The sequence below is a fragment of the Mesoplodon densirostris genome, chromosome 19 (genome assembly GCF_025265405.1).
Source record: "Mesoplodon densirostris isolate mMesDen1 chromosome 19, mMesDen1 primary haplotype, whole genome shotgun sequence".
Lineage (NCBI taxonomy): Eukaryota > Metazoa > Chordata > Mammalia > Artiodactyla > Ziphiidae > Mesoplodon > Mesoplodon densirostris.
The window spans coordinates 16,030,164-16,057,666 of record NC_082679.1 but is presented as its reverse complement, the minus strand read 5'-3'; the positions used below and the strand labels follow the sequence as shown (position 1 = coordinate 16,057,666).

Here is a 27,503-nt window from a genome sequence, read left to right as displayed (position 1 = left end):
ACTGAGTTTAATCAAGAGTTTCATATAGGGGAGGGATTCACTAGAAATACTGAGGTCTGGGTCAGGGGCCTGGTTGTGTTCTGACTTAAAGCAGTAGGACCTAGGGGATTCTAATCGAGAGTCCTTCCTATGTCTCAGGGTTAAGGACCTGAAGGGGGTGGGTCCTGGGGAGGTCAGGGGTCATCTTAGGAGCTCTACTAGGATGGTACTGGAAGCTGTTTTGGCATACCCCAAGTACCATATAGGGGAGTTATATCTGGACCCCAAAAGATCCTGGTGGGGAAAGGGTTGGGGGTCCAGTGTGTTTCACAGAAACAATCAAGGGGCCTCGATTTCACAGAAATCATCAAGGGGGCTCCTTGTGGGTGGGGGAAGGGTATCATACCACCCCAAATATTGGGGACTGTTTACCCGCCAACAGCCATTTTGGGGTTTTAATGTAAGACCCCGATGGCAGGACATTATCACAGTTTGCAACATTAGCATACGCTGGCTGTCCCACAGGACGGTGGGGACTGGAAAATCAGTCCAGGTTCTGGGTTTGAGTCCTAAGAGGACAGGCCTGGGGGTGCCACACGGCTCCTCTTCAGTAGCTGCCGGAGCTGTGGACAAGACAAGATGGGGGAGAAGCCTGAGAGGTTGCAAGGAGAACAGGCACACCCTGTGAAGTTGGGGGTCAGAGGGAAGTGAGTAGGGTCAGTTGGGTTTGAAGGTCAGAGGTTCTGAGTCAAGATGCAGGGCTGGGGGTGAAGCCTCTTTCACACAATGAATCAAGGCTCCTGAGCAAAGGTGTTGCTGGCTGGGCGTTCCCACCTTGGGATTAGCATTGAGGACTGGGAGTCAAAGGGGAGAAGCAAGGGGCCAGAGTCACATTTGGGGGTCAGAAGTCCCACTCTGAGGTCGGGACTAAAAGTCAGGGGGCTAGAGGTCATGCTTGGGGATCAAAGGTCACACTTTGAGGTCAGGATTCAGGGTTGAAAGTAGAGGTCACACTCTGAGGTCAGGGTGGAAATAGAGGTCAGGAGGAGTCACCATTATCAGGCAAGGGAGGTCCAGGGTCATTTTTTTTTTTTTTTGGCCATGCCACATGGCATGTGAAATCTTAAGTTCCCCAACCGTGGATGGAACCCATGCCCCCCGCAGTGGAAGCGTGGAGTCTTAACCGCTGGACTGCCAGGGAAGTCCCTCAAGGTTACATTTTGAAGTCAGGGTTGGATAAGGGTCAAGGTCACCTTCTGAGATTACAAGTCACCCTCTACAGTCAGGAATGATGGGGTCGGGGGTGCACCCTGCAGTCGGGGTGGGCTCAGTGCTCACCCCCTCAGGGCCCGGCCCGGGCCGTAGCAGGTGGACAGGCTGCTCGTTCTCCAGGTTGCGCAACGTTGGATCCGCCCCAGCTGCCAGCAGGCGCCGCACAATGGCCTCCTGGGCCGGCCCAGGGGGCAGGGCGGCCGCCATGTGGAGGGCTGTGTTCCCATGGGCCTGGGGACGGTGAGGGGGGGCCTGCTGAAGACGCAGGCTCAGCTGGCCTGGGCCCTCGACGGCGCGCTTCATATTCCGTCACACCCAGGTCCCACATGTCCCTCCTCACATCCCCCAGAAGTCCCCTCCAGGGCCACATTCCACACACCTCTCTAGGCCCTACACGTGCCCCGTCCACATCCCACACAGCAGCCCCTCCACAGACAGCCCGTGGGACTCCCAACATCCCACTGCCCGCTCTCTGCCATGTCTCACCCAATCTGCACATTCCAGCCTAGGCCCCTACCTTCATGTTGACAAAGGCCCGCAGGTCTCCCCGTGGCAGCGCCAGCAGCAGCTGAACCACAGTCGGGTTGGCAGCCTGCACAGCCAAGTGCAGAACTGTCTTGTTGCTCTTGATCTCCTGTGAGGAGGGGAACGACAGAGGTCAGGCCAGTCCTCACACCCAAGCCTCCACCCATGGAACCCAAGAGCCTTTAGACACCCTGTCTCTCTTTTTCAAGTACCCAGGAGTGCCTTATACAGTTGTACGTGCTGTGCACTCTACAGGAATACCAGATTTAAGGGGGTGCCATTCAGATCATACACATCACCGAACGGTACATTTATTAAGACAATTTTCCAGCCCAAGTATCTTTGAGAAAAAGATTTCTTTTCTATTCATCCAAAGGAGCTCTCTGGACTAGCAGCTGCCCTGGCAGCCCACATTCTATTAAACACAGTAAAATGCGCCCACATCCCACATGGACTGTACTTTATCTATAAGGATGGGAATTGAGCAGCATTAATCAGTGGCCTACCTAAGCCTGTATCTACTTCCATACTGAACTGTTCTCTTCATATTTTGAAGCAAGTAAAGACATTTTCCACAATGAAACTTTACTATGTGCCTTTAAAGAATTTGTAATGATAATAAACATTAAAAATTGTGTGTTTAGACATAGAAAATAAACTTATGGTTACCAAAGGGGAAAGGGGATGGGGGAGGATAAATTAGGAGTTTGGGATTAGCAGATACAAACTACTACATGTAAAACAGATAAACAACAAGGTCTTACTGTATAGCACAGGGATATCCTGTAATAATCCATAACAAAAAAGAATATGAAAAAGAATATGTGTATATGTGTACAACTGAATCGCTCTGCTGTACACCAGAAACTAACACAACACTGTAAATCAACTATACTTCAATTTTTTAAAAAATTGTGGGTTTATATAGGGCAAAACCACCTAGCTGGCTCATCAAAAAAAATTATAAAGAGAAAACTCTAAAGGATGGGAAGCTCTAAATTAAGAGCTTAAAAGGACATATCACTGCAATGTGTGGGCTTTATTTGGATCCTAGTTTTTGTTTTGTTTTGTTTTGTTTTTAATGAAAAAAAATAAATGTATGTCACTTTAGAGCCAAATAAAAATTTGAACACAGGATATTTGATATTATGAGACTGTTAATTTTTTTAAAGGTGGAATAAAGGTACTGAGGTTAACAAGAGGTTAACAAGAGTTCTAAAGACAAATATTTATGGGTAAAACTATAAGCTTGGATTTGCTTAAAAATAATACAGAAGTGGATGGGAAAGGACTGGCTATGAGTTGCTGGTTATTTATGTTGGGTACATGGAGTTCATTATACTATTTTCTGTACTTTATCTATGTTCAAAGTTCTTGAACTAAAATTTAAAAACCCCAAACAATGAGTAGATGTTTAATTCTCTCAGCCAGCCTTTGAAGGAGCTACTGTCAGGAAGGAGGAGACTATATGTATTCACAGCTGGATTCTGGGGTCAGGCCACCTGGGCTCAAATCCCCTCTCTGACACTCACAAGGCAAAGTCCTTAAGCCTCAGTTTCCTTATCAGTGAAAGAGAGAAAGTAATAATAGTATACACATCAAAGTGTGTTTGTGAGGATTCAATTAGCTAATCCATGAAACTTAGTGTTTGATGAATAGTTAAGTGCTTGGTAAATACAAGTTAAGATCAGTAATATTATTCCCAGTTGACAACTGGGGCACAGAGAATTGAAGTCACATGTTCAAGGTCACACAGCTGGGAAGAGGCAAGTCAGAATGTTTCGAGCCCCTGGATAGCCAGGCGCCCCCATCCCACATGCCCTCCTGGAGGCCACCTGCCCACTTGCCCAGCTCACCTGGCTGGTATGATCAGCACCCATGTGCAGCAACATCTTGACGCAAGCCAGCCTGTCTTGGGCCTGGGTACTCAGTACTGGGGGATATAGGTCGGGTGGGTGCATAGCAACGTTGAGGGCCAGGATGGCTGTGTGGAGAGGGGTGAGGCCTGCAGAGTAGAGACAGTGAAGACTTTACATCTGGAGCACCGACCCCACCCAGCCCCACCAGCCCCACCCACCCTGCCCACCACCCAACTTACCCTCGAAATCTCTGGCTTCGATGTCAACTCGAGCCCCTGAGTTAATCACAGCCTGGGAGGAGGAGGAGGTAGACAGCTGGATTACGGTCTCCCCAGGCCTCCTAGCCCTGAAAGCCAGGATCCAGGCAATCAGTCCATCCCATTCATCCCACCTGCCAGGTGAACATACCGAGAGAACTCTTGGGAGCCCATATGTAGCGGCCACGTGTAAGACAGAACGCCCTTGATGGTCAGTGGCGTTGGGTTCCGCTCCCAGGTTCAGTAGATCCTCCACAATCAGGGGCTGGTTGGCAGCAGCAGCCACCAGAAGAGGGGTCTGCAGGAGTCAGGAAAGGTCAGTCTGGGCCCCCAGCCCCCTCCCCTCTGAAAACCAGGAATCCAGGCTTCCAGACCCCCTGCCCTCAGATCCAGGAGTCCAGGCCCTCAGCCCTCACCTTGCCCTTATGCTCACGAATGTCCAGATGTCTGTACGCTTGGAGCATCTCAGCTGCGGCATATGCGGCCCAGCGCAACCCTCGAGCCGCAAACAGGTGCAGGAGCCTGAGGATAGGTGGAAGGCAGCAATGAGCACAGCACCCCAGCTGAGCAGGAGAGCCTGCAGACTCCATTCCCCTATACTCACGTGTCTCCCTCCTCATCCTGGGCCAGCAGCTTTTGTGGCCCCAAAGCCAACATCTGAGCACGGGCAGTGTCCAGGGATGGTCCGTTGACCACAGGAGGCAACTGTGGGGGTCCTGAAGGGAGTCCAGAACCTCTCCAGGATCCTGCCTGTGGCAGGGGAGGTTCTGCATAGAGCCGAGTATCCAGGGGTTCCTGAAGGGTACAGGTGATGGGGAGAGCCAGTCAGCTGAGAATTCCCTCTTTCTACCACAGACACATACACATACAGAGTGCCAGGCAGAGTGGCTGGGCGTCCCATCTGCGCCAAGTGACCTTGGACCTTTGGGCCTCAGTTTTGCCCATCTGAGGAATGGGATCCTAAACCAACCCCAGACATCTCAGAATGCTGCATAAGGGCAACTGGGAATCTTAGGAGCCCTTCAGCACCCAGTTCCCATTCTGTATCTCACCTCCATCCCCAGGGGAAATGAACACGGCCGCCCTGGGTCCGAGTGTGAGTAGAAGTCAGGAGTCAGGGAACCTTCAGCAGCAGAAGCAGGGTAGGAGTAGGGCCTGTCCGTGTAGGCAGCATGCGTGTTGGGGTCCCAGTCTGGAAAGCCCATGGAGGGTGCCAGGCTGCCAAGTCCAGAACCCACAGTCTCCTGGTGTGCTGGGAAGTGAGTATGGCCTGCGTGTGAGAGGAGGAGCAGGGGCAGGCCTGGTTACCAGAGTTAGGGAAGTCAGAGCCCAGACAGGACCTGTGTGAGGGCCTGGAGTCCCCAGGGTACTGAAAGCTAGTACTTCTGGGGCACCAAGGGGCTGGAAGCTTGGACTTATGGGACCTAAATGCCTGGGACAGTGAGGGGTTGAGGGCCTAGATTCCAGGCCAGGAGCCTGGGTCCCTGAAGGACTATATGCATAGACTACTGGGCTCCAGAGAATCTGGTTCTACTCTGCGGGTCTCAGCAAGAATGAGGGCCTAACTCCTAAGCTTCTGAAAGTTCTAAGAGTTGGGATGTTTGAGTCCCTGAGGGAAGCCGGGGCTAGGAGCTGAGGGAACCAGGTGAGTTTCCAGACTTACCAGCTTCACCCTCATTCACAGATGGGGTCAGGGGCTGGGCCAGGGGAGCCAGGAACTGTCCCTGTAGAGGCATAAGCAAAAAGAAACAAGGGTGAATTTAGCTGGCAGATTCCTCAGCATCCATTCCCCACCTACAGGGCATCTAAGTCAGGACTACAGCTCTCATCAGCCCTGAGGGCCCAGCAAGGCAGCAAGTCCTTGCCCAACAGGACATGGCCTCACGGGAGTTGTAGTTTACGGCGCTTCATGGGCCTCACCGGTAGCCCACCAGCGTCAGGCTGCTGCTGGCGGCGCCTTTGTTCTTCTAGGAGCTTCTTCACCGTCTGTGATGGGCAGTGGCTGCGCTCATTCCGACTCACTGCGGGGTGAGGAGGGAGGGAAGTTATCAGGGGGCGTTAAGTCACCCAAGTGCGCCGGGGAGTGGGTCTGAGCGCCCTCTTCGCCCTCCCGCGCGGAAAAACTGGCACACTGATGCCGCCTGAGAACTCCAAAGCCAATCTAAGATTTCGGATGCGGCGCCGCCTCCGCGGTTTCCTTCCTTTTGCTCCGCACTTTCCCCTCTGACCCAACTTTCCACCAGCGTCGTGGAAACTGAGGAAGGAGGTGGAGGGCGCCCTCTGCAGCCCCCCTCCCTCTGCCTGCCACTTCCGTGAAAAATCCCACCCCACCCCACCCCCAGATCTCCCAGTCCTGAGGAATTCGGGGCGTCGCCGGGCAGCACTCCCTAGAGACGCACATCCAGGTTCCCAATATCTCTCTGCCCTAGAAGCTGCCCTGATACTTCTTCCTCGGGATACCAGGCATCCGAGTCCCCAGCCCCTCTCCCTGAGGAACCACGAAGTCAGTAGCCCCCTAGCTCATTAGGAATCCAAAGGTTCAGACCTCGCCCCCCTCTTCAGACCCAGAAGTCCAAGCCCCACCTCACGGGAGTCTGGGAGACTCGCATCCCCTTCCCCAGGACCCAGGAGTCCGGGCCCTCAGCCTACTCCCCGCTAGGACCTGGTAATCCCAGTTTCCAGACTCCTTGTTCGCACGACGCAAGAAGGCCGGGACCTCAGCCCTCACCCTTCCGAGCCCTCAGCTCTCACCCTTCCGAGCCCTACTCGAGCACAGGAAGGGTTAAGCGCCGGAGGGCGGACTCGGAAACAGCCCAGACGCGACGCGCTGACGTCACGGCGCTCACGCAAGGGAATCTTCCACCTCCCTCTTCCTCTCCGCCCGGCGACCCAGGTGTCCCGCTCCGAGACGCGATGCGTGGCCAAGCGTGGCGCTCGTGGAATCCCCGCACAAGGGAAATTCCTGCTCAGCCCGGGCACCCGGGCCGGTTGGCGACTCGGGAAATCCCAAGGTGGGGCAGGGTCACGGCCAGAGTGCATCCCTGCGGCCAAGCCCCGGACCTTGCCCACCCAGACCTTGGCTGATTTCAAACAACGCCCCCAAGGACTCGATCCAGCCTCTTTTTCTACAGCATGGAGTCCGGGTCGCCAGCCCCCTCCTCCCAGGACCCAGGCAGGAGTCGGGGCTCCCAGCGCTTTCACCCCCGGGACCTAGCATTCAGGATCAACCGTCCTTTACCCCACCCCACGCCCCCCACCCGACCCCGGGACTCAAGAGTCCAGAATCCCAGCCGCTCCGGGATCACGACCCAGGAGTCTGGACCCTCTGCCCCCTCCAAACACCGGGTACCCTCACTCTCAGCTTGATGCTTCACCCCCCACTCTTGATGCTCCAGCTCCGTCCCTCAGAGACTCAAGAGTTCGTCCCCCAGCCCCTCTCTTAGGGGCCGAGAGTGTCTCACCTCCCCGCCCCTCCATTACCTCGGAGATTCCGTGATGCGGATTGTGGGGCCCCAGGGCCCCGGCCTCGGCGCTGCGCCAGCCTCGCTGTTTCCCCGCGGAGCCGCCGCCGGGTCCCCGATCTTGGGTCGGGTCCCCCCGCGACTTTTTAAACTGAGGTTCTGGCACCGCCCAGTCGTGGGGCGGGCCCCGCCCACAAGCCCGGGAGTCCCCGCGTTGCGCTCGAGCAAACTTGGGGTCTAAATGGGCGGGGCTGACTTTAAGAGACCGACTCCTAAGTCTCCCCGGAAACAGGGATTGGGAACCCCGTCTTTGGTCTGAGGGAGAAGGGGCCTGAGGTAGCGGACTCCTGAAAGAGGAGGGAACTGGGGACCTGGACTTTTGTCCAGGGGGGTGTTGGAGGCCTTGACTCCCAGGCCCTGGGCTGGCCGAGGGGCGGGGGGACGGGGGGACGCTGCCAGTATTATTGGGTCCTGAGAGAGAAGGGGGCTGGGGTTCTGAACTCCCTGGTCTCGAGGGAAGAAAGGTCTGTAGGTAAGAGTGATATAGGTGGACTCAAATTTACCCCCTTCCACACATCACCTTTTTCAGAGGCCTGTTCTCATTTATTCATTCATCATTAAAAATAATTACTGCGGGCCTCCCTGGTGGCGCAAGTGGTTGAGAGTCCGCCTGCCGATGCAGGGGATACGGGTTCGTGCCCCGGTCTGGGAGGATCCCATATGCCGCGGAGCGGCTGGGCCCGTGAGCCATGGCCGCTGAGCCTGCGCGTCCGGAGCCTGCGCGTCCGGAGCCTGTGCTCCGCAACGGGGGAGGCCACAACAGTGAGAGGCCCGCATACCGCAAAAAAAAAAAAATACTGCAAGGGAGGTACTTTGCTGGGTGCTGTGGTATAGCTGTGAACTAAGCAGGCAGGAATTCCCAACCCTCAAGCCAACTGACATTCCAGTGGGAGGCTCATTCTCAGTTCCCATGTTGGTGACCATGTAAATCATATTTCTCCCCTGCCCTCAAGACTCTATGCTCTCCTGGTTCTCCTCCCTCACTTGCTGCTCCTTCCGTTTTACTGGCTGTTTCCTCCTCTTCACCCATTCTTGGTGTTGGGAGGAGGTGGTGTTGCTCCTCTGTCTGTACTCACTTCCTTGATGATCTCATCCAGTCTCATGGCTTTAAATACCATCCATAAGCCAGCAATCCCCAAATTTACATCTCCAGACCAGGCTTATCCTGAACTCAGAGAGGCAGCTGAGGTCATTCAGCGTCTCCACAGGGAGATCTATCGGGCATTTCCAACCCAGTTTGCCCAAACCTTGGCACTTTCCCCCCTAAGGCTGCTTCCCCTCTTTCTCCATCCTGTCAAAGGATGCTCTGTCTTCTCAGTCTTAGGCCAGAAGCTTTGGTTATCCTGGACCCCTCTCTCTCATACACATTCATATCCACTCCATCAGCAAGTTTTGTGGGCTCTACCTTCAAAATCTTTCCAGGATCTCCCCAGTGCCCACACCCTGGTCTACCTGTCACATCCCACCTGGACCATCACAGCAGCCTCCCTGATCTCTCTGACCCTCCCCCTAGTTTGTCCCTAAAGGCTGGCAGAGAGATCCATCACCTCTCCCCCTCCCACACACACACAGGAAGCAGGTGGCCTTTTTGCCACCAGCAAAGTGACATCCGTTATTGCTGCTTCTCTACTCCCCACTATGCCTCAGGACTTCTCTGGACCAAAGCCCTTTGACAGACCTCTTCCAGCCCCCAGCCCACCATGGTTCCTGCAGGCAACATCCCGTTCCTGCTTTTGCTCCCAGGTGAAGCCAGTGGTTATGGGGGGTGTTAGGCAGAGTTTTGTGAAAGGAGTGGCTTGGGGTGGCATCTGAAGGGAGGGGTGCTGAGGATGGGTCCTTCTCCCAGTGCCCGTTCCCTTCCAGAGAGAAACTTCTGGGCCTGGTTCTTTGGGGAGGGAAGCTGAGTTTGGATGGCTGCTGTTCGTCCCCTTCTCACCGCTGGGTGAGATTTCCTGTGAGGTGAGATTTCTGATTTCCTGTCTCCCTCTGTGTCTCTGGGTGCTTCCCTCCCATTTGGCGCCTCTTTCTCATTTGACCTCTCCCAAGTGGAGGCTACTTCTCAGGACATCACCTTTCCCTGCACCCTGTTTTGAGAACCACCTCTCCCCATTGATCTCCCTTCCCTCTCTTTCCTCAGTGGCTGCAGCTCAGATGACCCCAGGTGAGAAATCAACACCCTGTCCCCTTTGCAGCACCACTTCAGGTCCTGCTTCCATCCCTAAAGTGTGGCCTGTGGGTCCTGGATCTCACCACACATCCCCAAATCAGAGCCCCCAGAGGATCTGCAGTCCTCTCTAGGCCCCCATCTCACTGTCCTCATCACCAAACTGAAGGCCCAGGGACTCGGCCACCCACCCGCCTGTCTTCAGGAGTACTTACTATGCCCAAAGCACAGTCCTGGGAGCCCTGGGACACCCCCCAGCCTCTCTCTGGATCTCCCTCTCCCCTCTCGTTCCCCAGGGAATCTGGGACACCCACCTCCAAAGGAACTTCCTCTGACCCATATGCCCAAAGCCCAGGCCCAAGTGTCTGGAACCCCCCTCAGCCGCCTTCTGTCTTGGCTCCCACCCTTCAGGTTCCTGTTCCACATGTGGGCCCCTCTCCCTGCCACTCCTGGCGGGCCTCGTGGCCGCAGATGCGGTTGTGTTTGTGTCACTGCTAATCGTGGTGGTGGTGTTTGTGTGTGTGCGCCCACGCAGCAGGCCCACCCAAGGTGACGGCAGGGACTGAGCTGGGCCTGAAGAGGCATGGTGTCCCTAGGGAGGGGGTCCCCAGGGCGGGCGCCCCCGGGCAAGCCTTTGAGGTTCTGGGGAAACCCTGGGGGCGGTGCTTGGGGGAACTCCTGAGGAAACCCCTGAGGCAGGGGGTCCCCAAGGAAGTGGAGATGTGGGTGGAAGGTGGGTGGTCAGGCCTCGTGCTTTCTCTTCCCCACCCCCAGAAGATGGCAAAATCTACATCAACATGCCTGGCAGGGGCTGACTCCCCAGTAACTGCGACATAGGACTTCTGACCCTGTCATCCTGGATTGTGTGTGGTGGCACAGGAAATCCAACCCTCTTCTGGGCTGGAATAAAGCAATTGAAATACTTCTTGTTCTAATTCTTTCTCAGACAACCCAGGTTCCCCAAAGGCTCCCTCTCATTTGGCTGTTTCTGGGTCCTTGATCCCCCTAGAACCCCGCATATCCCCATCCCGTCAGCCCAGGGTTCTGGAATAACTCAACATTGTTTGTGTGCTCCACGTTTATTTGGGGGCAGTAGTGGGGAGAGGTCTGACGTCTCATTGTGGACACTCTGTGGATCTGTTATCTTGGTGGGAGTAGGAATAGAGTGCTGGGCAGGCATCAGGAATGATTGGATCCAGGCATCAGGTTGTTGAGTGCCCTGGTTTGGGCTCATTTTTAATATGGCCTCTGAGTGCTGAGGTTGCTGTAGACATCTGTCCTCTGGCCTTGGAGCTCCTAAAGGGATGGACAGGGTGTGGACCATCAGTAAAGGGGGTCCACCAAATAAACTGAAAATAAAATCTAGCCTTCTCCCAGTGGCCTGCAAGGCCCCTGGCAACTTCTTCAACCTTGTAGCCATGAAAGAGATCTGGATTTTATTCAAGTGCCTTCAGTGTTCCCCCTGCTCCTCTGGCTCATTGTTATGTCCCAGCCGAAGGGCTTTTGTGTGTGCTGTTCACTCTGCCTGAAACATTGGTCCCCTAGATATTCCCATGGATAGTTCCTTCTCACCCTTCAAGTCTCAGCTCATGTCACTTTCTCAGAGAGGCATTTCTTGATTTCCCCATCTACAGTTTCTTCCTCGCACACTCGAGTCACTGTCACATCAACCTACTTTATTTCCTTCATGTTGCCTCCCCAAATGATCTTATTTGTTAATCTGCTTCAAGTCTGTCTCCCCAGGCCTTCCCTGGTGGCGCAGTGGTTAGGAATCTGCCTGCCAATGCAGGGGACAGGGGTTCGAGCCCTGGTCCAGGAAGATACCACATGCCGCAGAGCAACTAAGCCCATGAGCCACAACTACTGAGCCTGTGCTCTAGAGCCCGCGAGCCACAACTACTGAGCCCGCACGCCTAGAGCCCGTGCTCTGCAACAAGAGAAGCCACCACAATGAGAAGTCCGCGCACTGCAAAAAAGAGTAGCCCCCCTTGCCGCAACTAGAGAGAGCCCACAAGCAGCAACAAAGACCCAATGCAGCCAAAGATTAAAATTAATTAATTAATTAATTTTTAAAAAAAGTCTGTCTCCCCAACTAGGATGTAAGCTCTGCTGCTGTGTCTCCAGCATCTAGCATATATAGGCCCTCAACATATTCCACCAAAGGAATATATAAACTGGGGCTTTGCCCTAAAATTTCACTGCCCCCCACCTCCCCCTGTAACTGGAAAGCCCCTTCAGTCTTCTGGACCTCACAGAGCCAAACTTGAGATTCTTATACTTTACAAAGAGACTTTTTATCCACAAGTGATGCAAAGCAAAGTTGGCTGCAGACAAGTAAAACAGATTTCACCAAGCAGGGTTCACAATGCGGATGGGGTGGGGTTCTATGGCCCCAAGATGCAGGCCTCAGATAGAATCCCTGAAATCATATACAAATGCCCGGTCTGGAGTTCATCTTTCTGGAGAGGGTCTGTTTGGCTTCCGTTAGATTCTCAGAGGAGCTCATGACCCCCTAAAGGGTTAAGAATGGCATTGACTGGAGGTGGGAGATGGAAAGGTGACATTTGCATCATGGTTCTTAAGAAGGGTTTCAAGGATACTTGCAGTGTCTCTAGATGATATGCACAATTTTGTATTTTTTGTGTGGATTTTTCTGAAGAGTCTCTGGCTTTCGTCAGTTTCTCAAAGGCTGCAGGGTCCCTCCCCCACAAATTCAGAGCTCCTCTCTTTAGAGTTACCAAACTAGGGTTGAATTAGATCCTCTGCCCTTATGAGGACTTCTCTGAGAAATCAGCCTGTCCTGGGCTGGGCTTTTCCAGAAGAATTCAGAGCCTGCCTTCTGGCTGAGACAAACCATCCCTATATTTCCCCTCCACGCATTTTAAGCTGAGCATAAGGTGGTGATTGATCCTTGAAAGCAGTTTTGGATGCTTTGTCTTCAAGCGTTTGAGGAGCTGCTGAGAAAGTGGGCTTTAGGGTCTAGGTTCTGCAGGGGCTGGGGGAGGGGTATTTGGGACAAGACGCCCTCAGGGCAGGAGTGAGGTGTGAGAAAGAAACGCTGGTTTCCTCACCTGATAAGGCGACTCTATCTCAGTGATGCGCTGTTTCCGGGTCACTGCTTGGGGGTGGGGGACAGCAGAGTTCAGAGACAGACGGGGTGAGAATTGGGACCATTTTGTTGCAAGAGCCGCCCCTCCATCGCCTCCTTTTGGGTGGACGTGACTTGGGAGCTTACCCCTCCCCACCAGGCAAGTCCTCAGAGGGTCCCAGGCCATCCCCGGCCAGCTCCACTCACCCTCCGTGGGCCCTCGCCCCCGAGGGACCAGCCGACCCAGGGAGTACACGGCCAGGGCGATGAGGAGGGTCAGCACCAGGTCCCCCAGCACGATCCCCGCCAGCACGCCGGGGCTCACCGAGGAGCAGCTGCGGTCTGGGAACGTAAGTGGCACAGGAGTCAGAGACCAGTGGGGGTTGGGAATTGGGAGGTGGTGTCAGTCATCAGGGGGTGGTGTGGAGAGACTGGGGAAGGGACAGAGACGGGGTGGTCTTTGGGAGGTGGGGGGGGGTCGCAAGGTCTAGGCCTACCTGCGTGGGCCTGAACGAGGCTGAGACCTTAGGAGAGAAAAAGAAGGTAAACTGAGACACGTGACTATGACTGGGGGTTGGGCAGAGAAGCTGGGTAGGGTGGGTCCTGACAGGCGCGGGTGGAGAGCCACGTCTGGCGGGTCCTGCGGGCCGTCACCACGGCCACCGGACTGTGTTACTTCTACATCAACTTGTCCTGTTGCAACACCCTCAGAATCCCCTCCCTCTGCTTCTCCCAGAGGCCAGATCTTGTGGGGTGCAGGCTCTGGGAGAGACCCATAGGGTTTGGGGCGCCAGGTATCTGCTCCGGTACCAACCCCCACCCTTTGGTTCTCTCTTTCCACCCTGTTCCCTGCCCTGCCCAGAGCTGAGCCCAGGAGCTGCTGAAGCCCCCAACTCACCACCCACAGTCAGGAGAGACAGGAGTCTGTTGGAGGGTCCAAGGCCCCCCATGATGCAGGCAACGCTGCTGGACACCACAGTCCAAGACGGGTGGGATGTGGCGTAGTGTCCAACCAAGTAAAGGAGGAAGTCTGAGGTGGGTGGTGGCAGGCGGGAGGAGGGAACAATGGGGGAGGAGGAACGGAGACGGATACCACCAAAGAGTCAGGCCCTGGCACCCCAGAGGGCCATGCTGCAGCCCCCAATGGCTGGAAGGAAGGCCAAAAGATACATGTGTCAACTCGACCTCCAGCCCTAGGCAGGGGTCAGACATCATTATAGCAGGAGGGGCTGTGGCTGACTGTGATTGAAGCTATCTCTGCCTCTTCCTGGCTGGACAAGTCACACAACCTCTCTGGGCCTCAGTTTCCTCATCTGTAAAATGAGGAGTAAAATAGTACCTACTTTATACTATTGTTGTGGGGAATCAAATGAATTAATATTTCTAGAACAGGGCCTGACCCTTGTCAGCTTTTTATAAGAACCAGTTATAATTACTTGACAATCAGAACCGTGTGATGTTCACAGGATATTAAAAGAGAACCATCAGGATATGGGTACTAACGACGTGCAGGCACCCCGTCCCAAGTGTTCATGAATTTAACCCCCAAGAACACTCTTCTGAGGTAGATGCTTTGATCCCCATTTTACAGAAAGATAAAGACACTTGCCCAAGGTGACACAGAACATAAAGGCAGAAATGGAACCCAGGACCCAAAGACAAATATTTGACCCTTAGAGAGAAAGAAAAAGAACCAAGATGGAGGATAGGGAAGGAGAAAGTAGCGGGAAGGCAGAGAAAGAGGGAGAGGAATAGGCAGTGACACAGATACACACAGCACAGACGCAGGACTGGGGCTTTGGGGTGAGGCAGGTGGGGAACCGTGGTAACGCTGGGCCAGGTTAGGCTCCTCCCACCACATGAGGAAGTGGCTGGAAGCGAGCCCTGAGGGAGGCCACCCAGGAGATGACAAGGACTTCTAGCCCCAGCAGGAGATAAGCCGGGGCTGGGGAAGGAGGAACCTGAGGTTAGGGCCAGCAGCAGGAAGCACCCCCTCCCCTGTCCAGGCGGCACACCCACAGCTCCCCGGGGGGCCGGGCTCAGGCGCAAAAAGGGGAAACTGGATGCTGGTCATGGGACAGACGCTGAGTGGCCCGTTGCGGGGGCGTAGTATTCAGAGTCTGGAAAAGGGCCAGGGCTGAGTCCCAGGCAGCACTGGCCGCTAATGCCACCACTGCCCAGGCCTGGCCGAGTCTCACCGCAGAAGAATCAACACCCCACCATCAACACCACCACCACCAGGTCTGGAGGAGGCCGGTCCTGCAGGCCCTACTGGCACACCAGGCATCTCAAGGTGGCTGAAGCCCAGCGAGCCGGGGGCAGTCAGAGACCAAAGGAAGCTCTGAGCCAGGAGGGCTTTGATCTGACTCGGGGGGTTCCCAGGGCTCCCTCTGGCTGGGGGTGGGGAGCAGACTGTGGGGGGCAGGGGCAGGAGCTGGGGGCCAGGCTGCTGCAATGGTCCAGTTTCTTGTGAGGGTTTTGTGAGGTCTGTTAGAATCAGGCTTGCCTGGCACCCTGTATATGCTCAATGAATGTTCATCTTTATCAACATCACTGCTGTTACTGTTATTAGTACTTCAGGTTTTCAGTTCTGTGCTCGCCTTGAGAAAAATCCTCCCTCTACCTCTCAGCCTCAGCCTCCTGATCTGATTCTTCCAACTCCAAGCAGGCCCAGGCTGTCCCCAGTCTAACAGCCCCACACCCATGCAGCACCCAGTCAGAACAGATGTGGCCACAGGGCTGGATCAGAGTCCTGGGGCTCCCCTTTGGTTGCTGAGATGTGGGGAAGTCTGAGGCGTCCCAAGGGAACTGACTGGGGTGGTGGTAGATATTTGTGGGATGTGGGATAGAGGCTCTTTACCAACCCAAAGTGAAGTGTTTCAATATTTTAGCGACAGGTACAACTTTATGGGTGCAGACCCCAATATGCCAGCCTGGGCTGGTCTCCACTCCCTGGTCTCCATTCCACCGGGAAAAGGAACAGGCTGAGATGGAAGGCAGCACCCTCCTTCCAGAGCCAGACTCCAGGAAGCAGTGTTGCCCCCCTGGCCACCAGATCTGTAAAGTGTCTCAGTCTCTCCTGGCAGCAGCCCAAGAATTGGGGAAGGTCAAAGCTGACTTTCCCAGAAGGCAGGCTGTGTGCTGAGTCTGTGACAAGCTTGCCTCTGTGGAAGCTACAGTCCCTCCCCAGTCTCCCTGCTTCCACTTTCCCCCCCTACAGTCCATCTTCCCCACAGCAGCCAGAGGAAGCTTTCTGAAAAGTGAGACAAATAACCCCACTTTTTTTTTTTTTTTTTTTTTTTTTTTTGCAGTACGTGGGCTTCTCACTGTTGTGGCCTCTCCCGTTGCGGAGCACAGGCTCCGGACGCAGGTTCAGCGGCCATAGCTCACGGGCCCAGCTGCTCCGCAGCATGTGGGATCCTCCCGGACCGGGGCACGAACCCATACCCCCTGCATCGGCAGGCGGACTCAACCACTGCGCCACCAGGGAAGCCCCAGTAGAACATTTTAAATAAAATATACTCCAATAAAAAAGTTTTTTAAAAATTTGATGAATAGCACTACCAAAACCGACAGCTAGCATCATTTATGGTTAAGTATTAAAACATTTAATGGTTAAATATTACAAGTTTTCCTTCTGGGACTTCCCTGGTGGTCCAGTGGTTAAGACTTTGCCTTCCAATGAAGGCGGTGTGTGTTTGATCCCTGGTCAGGGAGCTAAGACCCCACATGCCTCAGGGCCAAGAAACCAAAACATAAGACAGAAGCCACATTGTAACAAATTCAATAAAGACTTAAAAAATGGTCCACAAAAAAAAAAAATCTAAAAAAAATGTTTTCCTTCTAAGTTTGGACTAAGACAAAGAAAGATGCCTATTGTCATCACTTCTGTTCAATTTTGTCCTGGTGACCTTAACTCTGAAGTAAAGCAGGAAAATAAATAAAAGGTTATTGTCACCATTATTAATAGATTATATGATTCTGGCTAAAGAAAATTCAAAAGACTCTATAGACTAATTTATTAGAATTCATAACAGAATTTAGTGAGGTACCTGGATATAAAATCAATCTATAAAAATCAATTTATTGCTATGTACCAGCCATAAACCAAACAAAGGTGGAAAAAAGTAACCCTTTACATTAGCATAAATGGCCAAGTAGCTAGTAATAAATCTAACAAACTATATGAAAAGCCTGTACAGGGAAACTCTGTAAAAGACATTTTAAAAAATCTAGATAAATGGTTTGATATACCATGTTATTGGATTTGGATAGCAGTTTCCCCTGAATTTACCTATATATTCAATCCATTCATAATCTAGATTCTAAAAGCTTTTTTCTGTGGAACTTGCAGATGGATCCTAAATTTTACACTGAAATACAAAGAGCCGATTATAACAAAGGTACTCTTAGACAAGAACAAGATGAAGGTCTCACCCTACTTGATATCAAGACTTATTGTAAAGCTGCTGAAGGAGTGAGTGGAAGTGGTTTAACCACTTTGGAAACAGTATGGCATTGTTTTTCCCAGTGACTCAGAACTTCTGCCTGTATCCTGGAGAGACTAGTGGATGGACACCCGAAAGCCTGTGTAAACCTCTTCACAGCTGCCCTATTTGCAAAGCCCTTCAGGGGAACCAACACACATGCCCATCACAGGAGAATGGGTATGTATACTGTAGCACATTCACACAATAATGAGAATAAATATCCTGGATCCATAGAATAAACACAGTAGAAACTAATACTTGCTACAACATGGATTTATCTCACTAACAGAATGTTAAGTGAAAGAAAAAAAGCCATATACAAAAGAGTACATGCAATATGGCCCTCATTTGCATAAAGTTTAAAAATAGTCCAGATTAGACTAGAGTGTTTAGGAAGCACAGGTAGGGGGCAAAACTATTGAGAAAAGCAAGGAAGGGATTCTATCACATCAAAATGGTGGTAACCTGTCAGAGAAGAGGAAGCTTTACGAATAAGAAAGGACAAAACATTTTCTAGACTGCACTGATGACCTCTTTTTTTTCTGTGGCGGTAGATGGTCGAGTGTTCACTCAATGATTCATTATGCCGTGCATTTGCTTTTTGTTTGGGGGTTTTGTGGGCTCTTTTGATAGGTGTTCTATATGTCACAATAAATAAAATTTAAAAGATCTAATAATGCTTGCTCGTTATGAAAATTTTGAAAAATACAGCAAAATACAAAAAGAAAAAGAGACTTCACCTACATCTGAGAGACAACCTCATTACAATATTTTGTTATATTTCCATCCTGTCATTTCACTGGGTATATTTTTATATATTTCTGACCATATCATATATGCAAATTTGCATTCTGCCCATTTTTGCAAACAACTTGTATTAACCTGAAACAAGCAGCTATATTCCCTTTGACTACTCTTTCATGATGTGACCTCACTGTTACCCTTGCTATTTGCCCTGGGAAGAAACCAAAGAGATGACCCTCAGAATAACTTAGACACCAAAGCTAAGATTTTATTTCTCTGTCCACCTATGCTTAGAAAGAGTGGTGGGCTGAGCCTCCATTTCCCTCTTCCCTTTCCCACTGCCTGGAGCATGGATGTGGTGGGAGCCACCTTGGACCACTCAGGCCAGGGCACTGCCCTAGGGATGGGAGAGCCATAGGTCAAAGCAGCCTGCATCTCTGATGCCATAAAGCCTCCATACTGACACCATGAAGCCCTGGACTGCTTATGCTTGGTCTACTGGTGAGAGAGGATTAAAGTTCTCCTTTGTTTAAGCTATAGTTATACTGAGTTCTCTTACGGATTCATGTCCTACCTAACATAGACCCTACCTAAATGCTCATTATATGTGAGCATTTTCTCACGTTCCCAAAATCTCCTTAGAAGTATCAGTCTTGGGACTTCCCTGGTGGCACAGTGGTTAAGAATCCACCTGCCAGTGCACGGGACATGGGTTCGAGCCCTGGTCTGGGAAGATCCCACATGCCATGGAGCAACTAAGCCCGTGCACCACACAACTAGACCTGTACTCTAGGGTCCACGAGCCACAACTACTGAGCCTGTGTGCCACAACTAATGAATCCCGCACTCCTAGAGCCCATGATCTGCAACAAGAGAAGCCGCTGCAATGCGAAGCCTGTGCACCGCAACGAAGAGTAGCTTCTGCTCACCGCAGCTAGAGAAATCCCACGGGCAGCAACGAAGGCCCAACGCAGCCAAAAATAAATAAATAAATAAATAAATAAATAATTTAAAAGTCTCTTAAAAAAAAGAAGTATCAGTCTTAATTGGTTCATAATATTGTGTTCTGCAAAGTTACTGAATTTTTCATTCACTCATGCATTCATCCATTTATTCCATCACATATTTGTTGAGTGCTTACTGGGCCCCTGGATGGGTGATGGCTATGCAATGGTGAATAAAACTGCCTTCCTGCAGCTTACATCCTAGTGGAAGAAGACAGGTGATACACAAGAAAACAAATAAACAAGATAACCCTTCTCTATGTTCAGATACAGCATGTTCCCAAATGTGTAGCAGAGACTAATCGCTCACTAAAACTGCCCCCCTTTGCCCCTTTGCGCACAGCTGGACCACATCTCCCATCCTCCCTTATAATCAGGTATGTGAGCCAATGAGCAAGTGGGCAGATGTGTGTCTTACTTCCAGGTGTGATGCCCCAAACCTCCCACTTAGGACCCTCACCTCTTTTAACATTCACCAATGGAGAGGACTAAGGGCAGGTGCAGGGAAGCTAAAGGAGCCCAGAGCTGCCAGGTGGGAGGAGCCTGGGCCCGTAAGTGGCTCTGAGGAGCAAAGCTACCCCACCTGCTGTATCACACAACCCCGCGAAAGAAGATAGGTTGCATCAAGCCCCTGAGATTTGGGGATTCTTTGGTTACAATTGCTAGTAATTTCCCTTGCCTCATACACATGAAGAAAGGACTCTGGTAAACTGCAAAAATGGCTCCAATTTTTCACCCCTCCCTGGCTCCTTACCCTTTGCCGTCTGACTTCACAGCAACTTCCATCAAAGGATGGAGTCTATTACCCCACCCCTTGAATCTGAGCAGGTCTTGGGCCGTGAGGTGGCCAATAGAATGAGAGAGAAGAAATGGCATGATAGTTGCCAACAACTGCTAAAGAACTGAAAATGAAGTCAGAAATAAATAAATACATTCAGGAAAAAAGTGCCTAGGAGGTACCCTCATACAGTTATCATGGACTCTAGCATGTTGAGGAAAATTCCTGCAGCTCACCTAACTTCTTTCAAGCCAGCATTTCCCACATTTATTTTATCAAGGAGCCTTTATTCTCAAATACCAATTAACATCCCATGGATCTTTGTCAAATGCTAGTAGGACACAGTCAACTTCTTTCCAATTAGTTTTTGTTCATTTTGCTATTATTTTTAAAATGGTGTTATAAAAATCCTTGTAGTGAAATCTTTTCCACTTGCCGGATTCTTTCCAGGGGCTAAGTTCCTAGCAGGGTAAATGGTGAATTAACAGATATGCACATTCTCAGGCTTTGGACTCAGGCTGCCCAATCCTTCTCTGGAAGGGTCACTCCCATTCACAGCCCAATCATAGTGAATGTGAACAGGGTCTCCCATTTCCCTGAACTCTCCTCACCAAAGGAACCACATTTCAAACATCCTTGCTGATTTGACAGACAAAGGGATGCATCTCAGTATTTCAAGTGGCAAATTATTTGAATATTACTGGGGATAAACTTGCCTTTCATCTTTCTTGGCTATTTGTATTTCTTCTTTGAATTGTCTTTTCATATTAATTACTCATCTTTCTTTTGGGTATTGGCTTGTCCTGTTAATTCCGCATTAATTTATTAATATCTTTATTACATTAACCACTTTTCTATCATACCTGTTGCAAATATTTTTCTCTACTATTGATTTAACTTCAATTTTTGTCATGCCCTTTTCTTTTCTTTCTTTTCTTTTTTTTGGCAGTACATGGGCCTCTCACTGTTGTGGCCTCTCCCGTTGCGGATCACAGGCTCTGGAACATGCAGGCTCAGTGGCCATGGCTCACGGGCCCAGCTGCTCCGCGGCATGTGGGATCTTCCCAGACCGGGGCACGAACCCGTGTCCCCTGCATTGGCAGGCGGACTCTCAATCACTGCGCCACCAGGGAAGCCCCGTCATGCCCTTTTTGAACATATGGGATATTTAACTTTTTATGCAGTCAAACCCATCAATCCTTTCCTTTGTAATTTGTTCTTTTTTTTTAACAGGATTTAAATTTATTTATTTATTTATTTATTTTTGGCTGTGCAGCACGGCATACGGGATCTCAGTTCCCTCACCAGGGATCGAACCCATGACCCCTGCAGTGAAAACATGGAGTCTTAACCACTGGACCGCCAGGGAAGCCCCTGTGATTTATTCTTTTAAAGTTCAGAAAGTCTTTTCCAACCCAGAGGTTATTAAATATTTATTTCATCTTCAAGATTTTTATTGTGTAATTTTCTTCCCACATTTTCCTCTAGTCCATCTGGAATTTAGTTTCATTTATCATGCAAGATGAGGCTCCAAATTGATATTTTCCCCCAAATGGCTGAGACATAAACCCAGCTGGTATAACATTATGTTTCTGTTCTATAATACATTCTTGCTTTCTTTACTCTGTCTTTGGCCAATCATTCTGGTACATTACCCAGGATGATTGCTCTTACACTGAAATCACACTTTATATTATATGAATTCCATGATTTTGTCTGTCTTGTCACCAGTGTATCCACAGCACCTAGAACAAAGCTTGGCACATGGCAGGATCTCAATAAATATCTGGTGAAAGAATTAATTAGTGAATGAATCAATGAATGAGTGAGCAAATAAATGAATGCATACAATATGCCAACCCCGATCTGGGCAGTGAGTGTACAGAGGAATAGGAAATAGTTTACTCAGTGTGTATCAGGTAGCCATTGCTGCATAACAAAATTCCCTACAACTAATGTCTTAAAACAGCAACCGTGTTATTATTTGCTCACTGTCCTGTGTTTCAAGATTTTGAATAGGAGCAGAGATGGTTTGTCTCTGTTCCACATGATGTCAGCTCTGGTTAGAACATCCAAGAAAAAAAAGAACATCCAAGAGAGCTTCTTCATTTGCATGTCTGGTGCTTTGGGAAAAGTTCGAATGGCTAAGGGATAACTAGAACAGCTGAACTGGGGTCATATATGAGGGGCATCGATTCTTGCTGTTACCTGGCTTCCTTAGGTCTCCACGTGGCCTTTCCATGTGGTCTCCCCAACAAGGAGCTCAGAGCTCATGAGTACACAGAAGCAAAAACTGACAATCCTAGGCTTAGCCAAGAACTGGCTGGGGGTGACTTCTGTCATATTCTATTGGTTAAAGCAAGTCACATGTCCAAGGCAGATTCAAGGGGAGAGGATTATATGAGTGTGAGTAGGGAGGTATATCTCTCTGGGAATCTCAGCATAACTGACTTCCACAATCCATTAAATGGCTGCTTATTAGCCATTCACAAGAGTCAGGCAGAAAGCAGGTGCAATGGCAGGCCACACAGACACAGGCTCCTGAAATGCAGTGAATGTAGGGGCCCAGGCCATTGCTGGGCCCTGAGGCAGGTATCTCTCCCAGTCTGAGAAAGGAAGTCACTTCCAATGGAGGTAACCCCAGACATGTGTATTAAAAATGAGAGCACAATCAGTCAAATGGAAGAGCATGTACTAAGGTTCACAGGCGAGAAACCACTTAGAGATTGTCTTGGTGAATCCCTAAAGTCCAGAGGCAGAGATGAATGCCACTGTAAGAAATCTAGCATTCATCTTGAAGAATAGTGATTCCGAATCAGCAGCTGGGTATCAGAATTACCTGAGTTTAAGAGGGAAGACAGCAGAAGCAAGAAGAACTACAGTTCTGCAGCCTGTGGAAGGAAAACCACATTCACAGAAAGACAGACAAAATGAAAAGGCAGAGGACTTTGTACCAGATGAAGGAACAAGATAAAATCCCAGAAAAACAACTAAATGAAGTGGAGATAGGCAACCTTCCAGAAAAAGAATTCAGAATAATGATAGTGAAGATGATCAAGGACCTCGGAAAAAGAATGGAGGCAAAGATCGAGAAGATGCAAGAAATGTTTAACAAAGACCTAGAAGAATTAAAGAACAAACACCTAGAAGAATTAAAGAGCAAACTAACAGAGATGAACAATACAATAACTGAAATGAAAAATACATTAGAAGGAATCAATAGCAGAATAACTGAGGCAGAAGAACAGATAAGTGACCTGGAAGACAGAGTGGTGGAATTCACTGCCGTGGAACAGAATAAAAAAAGAGAATGAAAAGAAATGAAGACAGCCTAAGAGACCTCTGGGACAACATTAAATGCAACAACATTCTCATTATAGGGGTCCCAGAAGGAGAAGAAAGAGAGAAAGGACCCAAGAAAATATTTGAAGAGATTATAGTCGAAAACTTCCTTAATGTGGGAAAGGAAATAGCCACCCAAGTCCAGGAAGCACAGAGAGTCCCAGGCAGGATAAAGCCAAGGAGAAACATGCTGAGACACACAGTAATCAAATTGACAAAAATTAAAGACAAAGAAAAATTATTGAAAGCAACAGGGGAAAAACAACAAATAACATACAAGGGAACTCCCACAAGTTAACAGCTGATTTCTCAGCAGAAGTTCTACAAGCCAGAAGGGAGTGGCACGATACATTTAAAGTGATGAAAGGGAAGAACCTACAACCAAGATTACTCTGCCCGGCAAGGACCTCATTCAGATTTGATGGAGAAATCAAAAGCTTTACAGACAAGCAAAAGCTAAGAGAATTCAGCACCACCAAACCAGCTCTACAACAAATGCTAAAGGAACTTCTGTAAGTGGGAAACACAAGAGAAGAAAAGGACCTACAAAAACAAACCCATAACAATTAACAAATTGGTAATAGGAACATACGTATCGATAATTACCTTAAACGTGAATGGATTAAATGCTCCAACGAAAAGACACAGGCTTGCTGAATGGATACAAAAACAAGACCCATATATATGCTGTCTACAAGAGACCCCCTTCAGACCTAGGGACACACACAGACTGAAAGTGAGGGGATGGAAAAAGATATTCTATGCAAATGGAAATCAAAAGAAAGCTGGAGTAGCAATACTCATATCAGGTAAAATAGACTTTAAAATAAAGAATGTTACAAGAGACAAGGAAGGACACTACATAATGATCAAGGGATCAATCCAAGAAGAAGATATAACAATTATAAATATATATGCACCCAACATAGGAGCACCTCAATACATAAGGCAACTGCTAACAGCTATAAAAGAGGAACTCGACAGTAACACAATAATAGTAGAGGAATTTAACACCTCACTTACACCAACGGACAGATCATCCAGACAGAAAATTAATAAGGAAACACAAGCTTTAAATGACAAAATAGACCAGATAGATTTAATTGATATTTATAGGACATTCCATCCAAAAACAGCAGGTTACACTTTCTTCTCAAGTGCGCATGGAACATTCTCCAGGATAGATCACATCTTGGGTCACAAATCAAGCCTCGGTAAATTTAAGAAAATGGAAATCATATCAAACATCTTTTCCAACCACAACGCTATGAGATTAGAAATCAATTACAGGGGAAAAAATGTAAAACACACAAACACATGGAGGCTAAACAATATGTTACTAAATAACCAAGAGATCACTGAAGAAATCAAAGAGGAAATCAAAAAATACCTAAAGACAAATTACAATGAAAACACGACAATCCAAAACCTATGGGATTCAGGAAAATCAGTTCTAAGAGGGAAGTTTATAGCAATACAAGCCTACCTCAAGAAACAAGAAAAATCTCAAATAAACAATCTAACCTTACACCTAAAGGAACTAGAGAAAGAAGAACAAACAAAACCCAAAGTTAATTGAAGGAAAGAAATCATAAAGATCAGAGCAGAAATAAATGAAATAGAAACAAAGAAAACAATAGCAAAGATCAATAAAACTAAAAGCTGGTTCTTTGAGAAGATAAACAAAATTGATAAGCCATTAACCAGACTCATCAAGAAAAAGAGGGAGAGGACTCAAATCAATGAAATTAGAAATGAAAAAGGAGAAGTTACAATGACACTGAAGAAATACAAAACATCCTAAGAGACTACTACAAGCAACTCTATGCCAATAAAATGGGCAACCTGGAAGAAATGGACAAATTCTTAGAAAGGTATAACCTTCCAAGACTGAACCAGGAAGAAATAGACAATATGAACAGACCAATCACAAGTAATGAAACTGTGATTAAAAATCTTCCAACAGGGCTTCCCTGGTGGCGCAGTGGTTGGGAGTCCGCCTGCCGATGCAGGGGACACGGGTTCGTGCCCCGGTCCGGGAGGATCCCGCATGCCGCGGAGCGGCTGGGCCCGTGGGCCATGGGCCGCTGAGCCTGCACGTCCGGAGCCTGTGCTCCACAACGGGAGAGACCACAGCAGTGAGAGGCCCGCATACTGCAAAAAAAAAAAATCTTCCAACAAACAGAAGTCCAGGACCAGATGGCTTCATGGGTGAATTCTATCAAACATTTAGAGAAGAGTTAACACCCATCCTTCTCAAACTCTTCCAAAAAATTGCTGAGGAAGGAACACTCCCAAACTCATTCTATGAGGCCACCATCACCCTGATACCAAAACCAGGCAAAGATACTACAAAAAAAAGAAAATTACAGACCAATATCACTGATGAATACAGATGCAAAAATCCTTAACAAAATACTAGCAAACAGAATCCAACAACACATTAAAAGGATCATACACCATGATCAGGTGGGATTTATCCCAGGGATGCAAGGATTCTTCAATATATGCAAAACAATCAATGTGATACACCATATTAACAAACTGAAAATAAAAACCATATGATCATCTCAATAGATGCAGAAAAAGCTTTTGACAAAATTCAACACCTATTTATGATAAAAACTCTCCAGAAAGTGGGCATAGAGGGAACCTACCTCAACATAATAAAGACCATATACGACAAACCCACAGCAAACATCATTCTCAATGGTGAAAAAATGAAAGCATTTCCTCTAAGATCAGGAACAAGACAAGGATGTCCACTCTCGCCACTATTATTCAACATAGTTTTGGAAGTCCTAGCCACGGCAATCAGAGAGGAAAAAGAAATAAAAGGAATACAAATTGGAAAAGAAGAAGTAAAACTCTCACTGTTTGCAGATGACATGATACTATACATAGAGAATCCTAAAGATGCCACCAGAAAATTACTAGAGCTAATCAATGAATCTGGTAAAGTTGCAGGATACAAAATTAATGCACAGAAATCTCTTACATTCCTATACACTAACAATGAAAGATCAGAAAGAGAAATTAAGGAAACAATCCCATTCACCACTGCAACAAAAAGAATAAAATACCTAGGAATAAACCTACCTAAGGAGGTAAAAGACCTGTACTCAGAAAACTATAAGACACTGATGCAAGAAATCAAAGATGACACAAACAGCTGGAGAGATATACCATGTTCTTGGATTGGAAGAATCAATATTGTGAAAATGACTATACTACCCAAAGCAATCTACAGATTCAATGCAATCCCTATCAAATTACCAGTGGCATTTTTTATGGAACTAGAACAAAAAATCTTAAAATTTGTATGGCAACACAAAAGACCCCGAATAGTCAAAGCAGTCTTGAGGGAAAAAAACGGAGCTGGAGGAGTCCGACTCCCTGACTTCAGACTATACTACCAAGCTACAGCAATGAAGACAATGTGGTACTGGCACAAAACAGAAATATAGGTCAATGGAACGGGATAGAAAACCCAGAGATACCATGCATAGAAACCCATGCACCTATGGTCAACTAATCTATGACAAGGGAGGCAAGGATATACAATGGAGAAACGACAGTCTCTTCAATAAGTGGTGCCGGGAAAACTGGACAGCTACATGTAAAAGAATGAAATTAGAACACTCCCTAACACCACACACAAAAATAAACTCAAAATGGATTAGAGACCTAAATGTAAGACCGGACACTATAAAACTCTTAGAGGAAAATATAGGAAGAACATTCTGACATAAATCACAACAAGATTTTTTTTGATCCACCTCCTAGAGTAATGGAAATAAAAACAAAAATAAACAAATGGGACCTAATGAAACTTAAAAGCTTTTGCAAAGCAAAGGAAACTATAATCAAGATGAAAAGAAAATTCTCAGAATGGGAGAAGATATTTGCAAAGAAATCAACAGACAAAGGATTAATCTCCAAAATATATAAAGAGCTCATGCAGCTCACTATTAAAAAAACAAACAGCCCAATCCAAAAATGGGTAGAAGACCTAAACAGACATTTCTCCAAAGAAGACATACAGATGGCCAAGAAGCACATGAAAAGCTGCTCAACATCACTAATTATTAGAGAAATGCAAATCAAAACTACAGTGAGGTATCACCTCACACCAGTTAGAATGGGCATCATCAGAAAATCTACAAACAACAAATGCTGGAGAGGGTGTGGAGAAAAGGGAACCCTCTTGCACTGTTGATGGGAATGTAAATTGAGACAGCCCTTATGGAGAACAGTATGCAGGTGCCTTAAAAAACTAAAAATAGAATTACCATATGACCCAGCAATCCCACTACTGGGCATGTACCCAGAAAAAACCGTAATTCAAAAGGCACATGCAGGGGCTTCCCTGGTGGCACAGTGGTTGAGAGTCCGCCTGCCGATGCAGGGGACGCGGGTTCGTGCCCCGGTCCGGGAAGATCCCACATGCCGCGGAGTGGCTGGGCCCGTGAGTCATGGC

The 27,503-nt window shown here is 48.6% G+C and overlaps 3 protein-coding genes across 3 annotated transcripts; 1 reads left to right on the top strand and 2 right to left on the bottom strand.

The window, feature by feature from the left end:
- On the bottom strand, window positions 1–7,429 carry NFKBID (NFKB inhibitor delta). The gene is made up of 12 exons (XM_060084965.1): window positions 7,373–7,429; window positions 5,813–5,913; window positions 5,556–5,616; window positions 4,945–5,162; window positions 4,497–4,687; window positions 4,309–4,414; window positions 4,044–4,190; window positions 3,875–3,926; window positions 3,633–3,781; window positions 1,769–1,885; window positions 1,318–1,482; window positions 1–602 (listed from the first exon to the last, which is right to left on the bottom strand). The coding sequence occupies exons 4-12, from the start codon at window positions 5,095–5,097 to the stop codon at window positions 549–551; spliced, it is 1,134 nt and encodes a 377-aa protein (XP_059940948.1). The 5' UTR covers window positions 5,098–5,162; window positions 5,556–5,616; window positions 5,813–5,913; window positions 7,373–7,429; the 3' UTR covers window positions 1–548.
- Window positions 7,430–9,113: 1,684 nt separating this feature from the next.
- Window positions 9,114–10,392, top strand: HCST (hematopoietic cell signal transducer). The gene is made up of 4 exons (XM_060085016.1): window positions 9,114–9,156; window positions 9,551–9,574; window positions 9,989–10,126; window positions 10,352–10,392. Exons 1-4 carry the CDS (start codon window positions 9,114–9,116, stop codon window positions 10,390–10,392), a joined length of 246 nt encoding a protein of 81 aa, XP_059940999.1.
- Window positions 10,393–10,813: 421 nt separating this feature from the next.
- TYROBP (transmembrane immune signaling adaptor TYROBP) lies at window positions 10,814–13,615 on the bottom strand. Its single transcript, XM_060085014.1, has 5 exons — window positions 13,564–13,615; window positions 13,163–13,189; window positions 12,873–13,007; window positions 12,649–12,695; window positions 10,814–10,873 (listed from the first exon to the last, which is right to left on the bottom strand). The coding sequence occupies exons 1-5, from the start codon at window positions 13,613–13,615 to the stop codon at window positions 10,814–10,816; spliced, it is 321 nt and encodes a 106-aa protein (XP_059940997.1).
- Between the last annotated feature and the right edge of the window lie 13,888 nt (window positions 13,616–27,503).

What these genes read in the sequence shown, in the direction of transcription:
- NFKBID (XM_060084965.1), bottom strand. Translation starts at nt 5,097, where the DNA reads ATGGGCTTTCCAGACTGGGACCCCAACACGCATGCTGCCTACACGGAC. An exon ending in CATTTCCCCTGGGGATGGAG is followed by an intron (nt 4,688 to 4,944) that starts GTGAGATACAGA and finishes TGTACCCTTCAG; the next exon opens with GAACCCCTGGATACTCGGCT. An exon ending in GGGCCTTTGTCAACATGAAG is followed by an intron (nt 1,483 to 1,768) that starts GTAGGGGCCTAG and finishes CACCGTCCCCAG; the next exon opens with GCCCATGGGAACACAGCCCT.
- HCST (XM_060085016.1), top strand. Translation starts at nt 9,114, where the DNA reads ATGGTTCCTGCAGGCAACATCCCGTTCCTGCTTTTGCTCCCAG. An exon ending in GTTCCTGCTTTTGCTCCCAG is followed by an intron (nt 9,157 to 9,550) that starts GTGAAGCCAGTG and finishes CTCTTTCCTCAG; the next exon opens with TGGCTGCAGCTCAGATGACC. An exon ending in TGCAGCTCAGATGACCCCAG is followed by an intron (nt 9,575 to 9,988) that starts GTGAGAAATCAA and finishes CCCACCCTTCAG; the next exon opens with GTTCCTGTTCCACATGTGGG.
- TYROBP (XM_060085014.1), bottom strand. Translation starts at nt 13,615, where the DNA reads ATGGGGGGCCTTGGACCCTCCAACAGACTCCTGTCTCTCCTGACTGTG. An exon ending in CCTCGTTCAGGCCCACGCAG is followed by an intron (nt 13,008 to 13,162) that starts GTAGGCCTAGAC and finishes TTACGTTCCCAG; the next exon opens with ACCGCAGCTGCTCCTCGGTG. An exon ending in AGATAGAGTCGCCTTATCAG is followed by an intron (nt 10,874 to 12,648) that starts GTGAGGAAACCA and finishes CCATCCCTTTAG; the next exon opens with GAGCTCCAAGGCCAGAGGAC.